Source organism: Gasterosteus aculeatus, chromosome 8 (genome assembly GCF_964276395.1).
Source record: "Gasterosteus aculeatus chromosome 8, fGasAcu3.hap1.1, whole genome shotgun sequence".
Lineage (NCBI taxonomy): Eukaryota > Metazoa > Chordata > Actinopteri > Perciformes > Gasterosteidae > Gasterosteus > Gasterosteus aculeatus.
The window spans coordinates 17,984,059-17,994,210 of NC_135695.1; the positions used below are offsets into that span (position 1 = coordinate 17,984,059).

Genomic DNA, 10,152 nt, shown 5'->3' on the forward strand with positions numbered 1-10,152 from the left:
ACAAAAACTAGACTTGTTAATTAGAAGACTAATTATAATAGGCCTGTTTAACGATATTTATTATGAGCTTTACATTACAATTAAGGGCAAACATTGTGTCTATTTTATTTTTAATTAAAATACAAATAATAATAATAATACTTAAAATAATAAATGCATGTTTTGATGAATACATGCATTATTGTTAGTATTTTTATTAATAGCTTTTAAAACTTTAAATCAAATGATATCTTTCTTTGAAGACCGCTCTGAGCTTTAAGTGCATTTCTGGGACGTTTTTAGAACATTCTTTTAACGTAATATATATATATATAAAACAAATATTACTTTGATTTGACTAAATATACATTTGCATTATTGGGTAAATACCGATATGTGCTTTATTATAAAGAGCCCAATCACATCACCAGAGATCAGATCTCTTATGCACTACAGAAAAACTAAAAGTCAATTTAATCGGGCAACCTTGTGTTCCATAATAAACCGCATTTCAATAATTAAATGAGAAATTGCATCTTTGTGTTATCGGTGAAACATTTTTCAAAACTATTTTCAATCATAAACGTGCTTTTTTCTTTATTAATATATATTTTAACTATTTATTAAGAAAACAATAAGTGAGATATCCAACAAGTAATTAACTATTTTAATTCTCCAAATAAGATCATATGCAGAGGGACAACTGATGTGTTTCCGTTATTTCTTTGTTAAGTTGTTTTTAATCAAAGAACATTCCAGTGATTCAAGAGAAGATCAAAATATTGCGTTTTGCAAGGCAATTCCGTCCAGTTCCTGGTAACAGTGACTCAAAGACCACGTGACCAGCGCGGTCCTATAAATGCCTTTTGAAAGCTGAAGAAGATAGTGTGACAGTCGGGCTGGATGCCTACCCAACCCCGTGCGTAAAAGACATTTTGGAAAGAATCGTGGAGATCCAGAAGTAGCTTTCCAAACGCGCTACACGGGACAAACTGATCGCAGACGGAAACAGCCTCGACTCCGGAAGTCACAATCCCAGATCGGCGCAAGATCGATGATCTTTGACTGTTTGCTTTTTACGCCTGTAAAAACCAGAAGTTGTCTGCTCGATGAGAAGCTCACACGGCCCCGCTTGAACCAGCCTCGGGACGACCAGGAGTCGCCAGATCCACAGGTCAAAGACTTATTTATCTTTTCAATAGATTTTAGCCATGTGTGCATTCAGTAGTTTGGGATAAAGCTGCCGCAAACGCCTGGTGTGGTTGTAAGGGGAGGGGGGGGGGGAGGAGGGGGGACTGGTGGGAAGGGAGGGGGGAGAGGGAGAGTAGCCTCGCCAGCCTAGAAGGAGGAGGAAATCTGGGAGAAAAGGGGAAGAGAAGCGGCGTCTCCGAGGATGACTTTGGGGACGGATATGTCCGACAGCTCTGCATTGTCCGAAGACGTGGACATCGATGTGGTTGGGGGTGATATATCCGTGGGGAAGGACGGAAAGTACATCCACCACGACTTCAACTTGGACAATGACTCGGACGATAATTACTCCCAGAACGCGGCCGAGAGGGGTTCTTCTCCCGGGCTCAGCAGCTCCGACTGCCCGTCCGACCAGATGGGTTCCAGCGCGGAGGTCGGCACCGCCATCGGGGAGAAATCTAGGAAAGGCGCCCTGGTGAAGCCCCCGTACTCTTACATCGCCCTGATCACCATGTCCATCCTGCAGAGCCCCAAGAAGCGCCTCACCCTCAGCGAGATCTGCGAGTTCATCAGCAGCAGATTCCCTTACTACCGGGAGAAATTCCCCGCGTGGCAGAACTCGATCCGACACAATCTCTCCCTGAACGACTGCTTCGTGAAAATCCCCCGAGAGCCCGGCAACCCCGGGAAGGGCAACTACTGGACCCTCGACCCGGATTCCGCAGACATGTTCGACAACGGCAGCTTCTTGCGCAGGAGGAAGCGCTTCAAGAGGCACCAAACTAACGAAATCCTGCGGGAGTCTGGCGGCTTTCTGCCCGGGTTTGGATACGGCCCGTACGGATACAACTATGGACTCCAGCTGCAGAACTTCCACGCAGCCCATAACCCGTATCACCCGCACCACACGGGTGGTGCATTCCCGTTCCCCAACGCCCCGTGCACCTTGCCCTCATCGGGCTCCATATTCCCTGCGCCGCATCACCTTCCGTCCCTTTTAGGGACCGATTTAAGAAAGCCGTTTTATCCCCAAATAAGCGCGTCCCTGCCGCCTCTCAAGACGGACTCGAGCACCCCGAGTCGGCCTTCGTTCTCCATTGACAATATCATCGGTGCGGCCAACTCCACCCCCGCCTCTCCCTACGGCGCGCAGCCGGGCAGCCAGGCTCAGATCCTGGCCATATTGACCCCAGCACTGGCCTCTGCTTCCAACCATTTGAACCTATCGCAGGACAGCGTATTACCGGCCGGGCCACAGGGACAGACTTTTTCCGGCAAAACCCCAAATATGAACACTTGTCCTTTCTAAGAAAAAAAGAAAAAAAATATTAAACGAAATTTCAAGAATGAAAATCTTTTATTATAAAGTTAGAAGTTAGTGTGGCTTCGCCCTGTGTGAAGGTAGGCTGTGCATTCTTGGTGAAAACGAAGAGTGTTGTGGTCCTTGTAACAGGAGAGGAAGGTTTATTTATGGTGTGTAAATATGTGTATAATATTGAGACAAATGCAAGAAAGGTCTTTCTAAACAGTGCTGACTTGGACTCCATCTGTCAATGGGGGGGGGGGGGAGGAGAAAAAACAAGATCCTGTTATAAGTTAAAAAGGTGTCACCCATGGCTACGGGGATGATTTCTGACTTTCTTTCTTTCTTCTTCTTCTTTTTTAGATAGTTGAGAATTTTATTATGATTTACGTTGTTTTTGTTTTGTGCGTCGTGAAAAAAAAATAGCACTGTTGTTGTTGACATAGAGCTGATAGAGACGGCAAACTCAGGTTTTTAAGCACATGGAGACGAAGTGGGGCTTCTGACACAAGAATAGCCGTATCCCACTATCACTCCTTCCTCCAGTGATTCTCCTCCTCCACGTGGTGAATTTGTGACAATGTCATTTCATGTCGTCCGTGGACACGTAGGCTATGTGGTTTTGGTACAAAAGAGCGCATTACACCTCTCTCAACCTTTTAACTGTTGTTCGTTATTTCACATTTTTACTCTGTGAAAACATACCGTATGTCTTGTGTTGCCAATAGAAAGAAAGAGACACTTAATTGTTCATAGGTCATTTTTTGTTGTAATGACAAGAATAATAAACGTTTGTGAATTTGAACAAAACAAAATCGTTAATTTATTTTTATTCCACGGAGTTGATTCCCCAGAGTTAAAAATAAATAAATATCTAAACTGAAAAAAGCAGCACATGAGTTGAATTAAATCGAATGCGTATTATGTAAAATAAAAAATACACAACAACTTACCAAAGAGAGTCAACGTCTTTCCGCTCATTTAAAATGTGCTTAATTTATTTATTTCAGTAAAAATATTTAACTGAATTGATCGGCACGTTCTGGTAAAAATCCTAACATGTACACATAGGCTATTCACATTGCAGCTCATAAATCTAATGCATTTATGTGGACGTCGGCCAATTAGAAGAAAAACAAAAAATTACTCTCTTATGCAGTTAATCGGGACTCTTGTTAGGCGTGAAAAATGCACCAAATTCAGTTGAAATATTTCAAACACGACTCAATGTATTCAACAGTCATGAATATCACGCAACAGTGGGCAAGTATTCCTCTTGTGTGGCTCTTGCTCGCTTGTAAAGGACCCATTTTCTAGCAAGTTACAAAGGCCCCAACTGAATAGGGGCGTTATCAGGCCTCGGCGGCCTGTAATTGAAAGTGAACAAGGATATACCCACGGTCTTTCGGGCTGTCGTTGCTAATTTGTAGCAGCATTTTTCACCAGGCTCCCTAATCCACCATAATGCGGCTTTTTTGGCCGTTTGTTGATGTTGTCAGTGCGGACCCCTGGCCCAGCGGAGTGAATGTGCGCGCAGCGAGCGGTCCCCTGTGAGACCAGCCACACACATTTAGACCCCTGAAAAGCAATCTTCTCTAAAGGCCCTCGGTTTTGCTCCGCTTTCATGTCTTCGTGTGTTGTCTCGGGATATGTATAAAAGAAGCAGTGGGACTCGTCCGGCTACAGAAAACAGGCCCATTGGTCTTTTTTTCAGAGTTGTTGGAGCACATGTTTCCAGACAGAAGGGGGTGTAAAGCCTCCTTTATTTACCAGATCTGTGTGCAAATGGTTAAATGAGTTTGCGGGTGTTTTGACAGACGATTATTAAGGATGAAGGAGGGGGGGGGGGGGGGGGGGGGGCTGACTCTTCTGTTTTCCTTCAGCCCAGCTCGCTGAACGTCTTTGAAACGAAAACCAACACATGCCTACTTTCTTTATCTGGACTTAGCCTTTATTCCGCTTCTCTCCTCCCAGTTGGTGCAAATTGAACATTTGCTAAATATTGAGTTCGGATTTGGGAAATCATTTTGATTAGAGCTTCTCCTGTAGTGTATCCGCGGGTGTTAATGGGTATCCTGCATGTATAATTTGCAGAGTAAATGAGGTGGAAAAAAAACATTTAGCGGGCTATTGAAGTTTTCCTGTGCACGCTCGCTCTGGCAGGGAGTCATTACGCACCGCATCAGTCCATTAAAAATCCACATGAAGCGTTTGCAGAGGTGGTTAAAGAACGTTTAAATAACGGCAGGAACGAAATCTAAGCCAATAAAACTCACTGCTACAGAAAAGCATAACGCACGCGCACACACGGATAGACGATTTGAGGCTGAACCGATTTCAATGGAAAATGCACCAAAACAAGTCATCCGGGCCGCATCTCTCCAGGAGACCTTTCCCTTTTTTCCCCCCGTGTTCGTCCTCATGGGATCCCATCACGAAACGTTCATATTTCCGAATTAGGGGAACGGGTTTGTCACGTCAGGACCACCTACCGGGACGTCTTCTCCATCCCAACCATCCTGAGTGATACGTGACAGTCAATGGCGCAACGGTGCCCCCCAAAAAACCGTGTCCTCCTGCTGCTTTTGATGTTGGATCCATCTATTCTTCTCCTTTCAGGGATCGCGGGGAATGTCGTGCGTTACATGATGACGTATGGTTCAAACTCGGTCCCATATAGTATAAGAGCGAGTTTGGTCCTAAACAGCGCGTGACAGCCGGGGATTAAATGAAATCGTTTCGCTTAAATCTTCTGCTGCCTTGCCAATAACTCGGCGTCCCTGATCGATGCACCGTGCGCTGCTGCATCTTCAAGGGCACAAAGACACGGGCTCTGTGTGTGTGTGTGTGTGTGTGTGTGTGTGTGTGTGTGTGAGATGTCAGGCCTCAAGGTGAGGCTCGTCAATTGAAACAGAAGACGTCCCTCACTAAATGTTTACTGATAACTATGATGATACAACACGCCCTTCACCAATGAAAAGGCGTATAGATGCAGTGGCCTATTTAAACACACGATTAACAGTGAAATACACACACGCACATACGATCGTGATGTTTTAGTCCTCATTTGAAGGGGACTAAAACACGAAGGATTAATCATTCAGTATATTACTAACATATATACTGTATACTCTAATGTACTTCATAATTCATTCTGCCTCTTCAAAAACAGGAAAAGACACACGGAGATTACAGGTAATTAAAGGCAGCGGTAATTATTGCAGTCAGAATCTGTAATTTGTGTTCATCACTTAATGGGAAAAAAAGATGTTTTCAAATTCGATTATTTTCATTTGACCCGTGAACTGAATAAAGACCCACCGGGCCCGTTGGTTGGTCTGTTGGACACTGCATGGAGGTGGGCTTTATTTCAGGGAGTACAGAGCTGCTGTCAATAAGAACAAACTACTCAATTTGGACTTTTTTATTTTCAAAGACTTGGCCTTCATCCCGCTGCGCCACAAACGCGTTTGGAACCCGACTTCGGAGACCGGTTTGGGACCGTTTGGCACAACTCCTCATACGCGTTTTTGCAACTTTTGGAGCCTATAAACATCACTCCTCTTTCTATTAAACAAACAGGACTTCATCCTAACCCTTTACCCCCCCCCCCCCCTCCTCCCGGCTCACCTCCTTTCTCCTTTTACTCCGCGTGTGTGCGCGCCCCCGCGGAGGAATGTTGGCCCGGTCCGCCACGGCTCGACCTGCACCGCCGCTATAAATCACAGCCTCCCTTTTGCTGCTCCCATCTCCCTCCAGCCGGCGTGTTTTTGCAACAGACAGAGGAATCCGTCGCTTAATTAATTTAGAATGTGTAAATAAAGCGAGGACAGTGAACTCCCCATCATCTCTGGAAACACAATATTAACTTTGGAAGAGCTTCGCCCCGCCGACTCGGACACACCAAACGAACACCTGCTGCAGGAGGGCACGGACACACACAGACACGCGCACGCACGCACGCACGCACGCACGCACGCACACACACACACACACACACACACACACACACACACACACACACACACACACACACACACACACACACACACGCGGTGTCGGGGCAGGGGTATTAATGACAGCAGATATTAGCCTGCAAAGGTCACCAGAACATGATAGCGGGGTGATCCGCCGTCATTAAGACCTGATTTAGAAGTGAAGATGTGTGTTTACTAAAAAGTCTGGTGCCTTCTGTTTCCTATTTGTTGTTTTAAGTTTGATTAGACGGTTTTCCTGATTTAAAATGGGCGCAGGAACAAGAAAGGGTGCACGTGTGGATCCATTAATTCATGTGCACACCAGGAGATAATTATAGTCTCTGACACATCTGGATGTGCAGAAAGAGGCCTTATAGGAAACATTAAATTAAGATGTTAAAACACATTTGTTTAAACATAAATAAATAATAAAGAAAAACAACGTGGCTCAAACAATTGTTTCCACCTATTGACTAAATGCATCTCAGCTCTCTTTAATGTTCCCCACCTCTCTGGCTCCACTTAATACCGACACTGGTGTAACATCCACACAGACTATTAATCAAAAAACTCCACCGGCTATTATTAAGTAGGCGAACTGCGCCCCCCCCCCCCCCCCCCCTCTACCCTCGATGGAGACCTTTAGGTTACTCTCAACGTCCTCCGATGGTCCTCGGACCTCACTTAGGGCAACCCGACTCTTCTCCATGGACCCCTGTTCCCGGGTTGGACGGCAGAGGAGGCGGGCGGCGCAGCTGCTGCCGGTCACTCTCACGCACACTCGGCGGTGCCATGCGGGCGTTTTAACGGCTTCTTCCATTTGACCTTCGATGCCGCGCGCGTAATGGCGGCGGTGCGACGCATTTACCTTTCCGAAATGATAATTGATTTAGGATTTACACGTTACCCCCCCGTCGGTTTCTTAGAATGTGGGATTTTTTCCCCCCCATAAAACAAAACAACAAATTCATGAAATTAAGCCTTTATGTTGTAAATGAAATGAGTCATTTAGAGTTACAGCAGGTTATACTGATTTTGTTTTCGGGTTCAGACTATTTCAAAACGAGAGAATGATAAATAATAGTTCGTGAAATTAAACAATGGATTAACACGTATGTATATTTTAAGATATTTGAGGCTAATTAGTTGAATTCCTATAAAGGCGCATTAAAACGTGTAGAAATGTTGCCAAACAAAACAAACGCTGCACACAAGAATAACCAAACTTCATCATTATGCCGCAGACAGCCTCCATCTCATATGGATTGGTATCTGCCTTGTGTTTTTTTTAGAATGTAATGATTACACTTCAACCAGAGTTAAACAAAAGTCAGCGCGGGGTGTGATATAAGAAACGCCAAGGACACTGCAGCCTCCAGGTGAAAATGAAACTTTGTTTATCCAATCTGTTTCAGCGTGAACGCGTGCGTTTTTCAGAAAACGAAGGGGGGAGGAAAAAGGGGGGTGCGGGGGAGGGTGCTCGCCGATAAAATGTAAGCTTACCATCCAGAGTGAAATGCGATCACGCTGAGGTCGTGGGGCCAAACTTTTTAAGACTAATGTTTATTTAGAGAAGTGAGCGCTGTCTATGGGACTCCCCGTTCTCCCAGAATGCTTCACTAATGTCTTTACCAGGCCCGAGCGGACCACCGGCTAGACTGCGCAGCCCTCTGCACCCTGTTGCGGCCCTTTGAGACGAGGCTGCCTTCAGAGGGCGACGCTGTGGATGGAACGCATTTGACCTCATTGTGGATGAGCTCTTTTTTAGATAAAAAAAAAATCCCCAAACACCCTGTTTTGCTATTTATAGGGCCTAATATTTTATCCACTTGCAACAAAGACATTTAGCGTCTGACTTTTATTTATTATTGTATCATTTAATACATTGACTTGGGACCAAGCTTTCTTAATTTATGAATCTTACTCATGTCTAAATATTATCAATATAATCAAAATATTCCTGTTTGCCAAATAAGCAAAACTGCATTTGGGGAAAACAAGTGGCATTACCTCACGAGATGTTTTGATTCATCTAAAAAGGGCAAAAAAAGTTTCATTACAAAGTGTAAAAAGGGGCATTGCAGCGCATGTCCCCAGCGCCTGCAGAGCAGCAGCGTGTTTTCTTACAGTTTGTAAAATTGAATTAGCAACGGTGGGGAATCTGACCTCTCGCTAGACCTGCAGATTTTTCACCCCTCAGGTTTTAGTGTTCCTTGGGTATTTTTGTTTTCTCAGCTGGAACGGCCATTAGACATTGTCTCCATGACCGTCCACTTCTATCTTTACCATCTCTCCTCTCTAACCCCCAGTAGTCCCCCCTCCCCCCTCCTCCGCACCACCTCACTTTCTCCTGCTCACACCTCACCAGGCAGGACAGGCCTGCAGCTGGGTGGACTACGGGCATGCGCACAGTGCACAAACACACACACACACACACCAGACACACGCGTGTGATCAGAAACCACATCGGACAAAGGAAATCACACTGCAACTTTGTTTTTTTGGTGGAGATCTTCTGAAAGGTTGGTGAGGGGGAGAAAAATTAGAAAAAAACATTTCCACATGGAATTCATGCGTTTAATTGGACCTATTGGCTTCAAAATTAAGTCGTTTAAATTAAATGAATGTCATCCAGTAATTGTCACAATTGTCACTAGTATTTTTTTTTTACACCGTGCCGCATGAAATAAAGATAATGCATGGCGTTTATTATTTGTATATATTTTTAATTTTTCCCAAACTTGGGTAGAGCTGAAATACAAAGATGGCCGCCCATTTCTATGCGAGTTATTGACCAAAAGTGCCTGTACAATTGCACACAATATAGGCCCATATGATTCTTCAGCACATAAGAGCCCTGAGGAGCCACAACAGCAGTTAAAGAGTCAGCAGCTTCGCAGCCTGCGAGCTGCCACTTCACTGGAGAGCCAGAGCGAACAGGAAGAGCCAACGGATGGACGGGAAAAAAATCAGGCCGAGACGGATAAAGAGAGATCGAGAGAACGCTATATTTTCCTTCATGTGTGGTGTTTGTCCCTATTGGTCGGGACATTTATGGTCTTGTGGAGGTCCCGTGTAGACGCTTCTCAGTATATACACGCTCATATCGTGCGCACATGATGAATTCAGTGTGTCGGGAGGTTTGAATTCATAAACTTTCCTGATACCGGTTCAGGCTCGACTTGCTCGGTTCTTATGTGGTGAAGCGTTACCATGCGGAGGTGCAGGTAGACAAAACATCATGAAAGTCCTGTGAATGGCAGCCAGTGCACATTCCCACTACAAAGAGCTGCACACACATGTGTCGACTCAGTCTCACGTCCAGCATCCCGATATCAAACTGGGTCCAGCACGGTGAGCTGTTCTATACATTGATTTTCTTCTTTTCACCCTATTATTCCAAGTCTGCTCATATAATAATGCATGACAGCTGCACCATTCATTGTAAGACTATGTGTGTTCTTAGGCTGAAATCCAATTAGCACTGATGTATCATAAATGGAGGATATTTCTTACATTTGTGAGTACATCTGTGTGTGTGTGTGTGTGTGTGTGTGTGTCTGCATGATTGCACAGAACGCCCAGGTTCAAAGGCGAGGTGAATGAAAAGGGCAAAGATGATGAGGCCACTTCATTCGGCTCCTTATGGAGGAGAAACGTCACACATAAAGAAAGGAAAGCGCAGCAGAGGAACAACTGGCT

General features: G+C 44.9%; 1 protein-coding gene across 1 annotated transcript; it reads left to right on the forward strand.

The window, feature by feature from the left end:
* Positions 1 to 739: 739 nt before the first annotated feature.
* On the forward strand, positions 740 to 3,288 carry foxd2 (forkhead box D2). Its single transcript, XM_040185049.2, has one exon. The coding sequence runs from the start codon at positions 1,373 to 1,375 to the stop codon at positions 2,477 to 2,479; it is 1,107 nt and encodes a 368-aa protein (XP_040040983.2). The 5' UTR covers positions 740 to 1,372; the 3' UTR covers positions 2,480 to 3,288.
* The last annotated feature ends 6,864 nt before the right edge of the window (positions 3,289 to 10,152 follow it).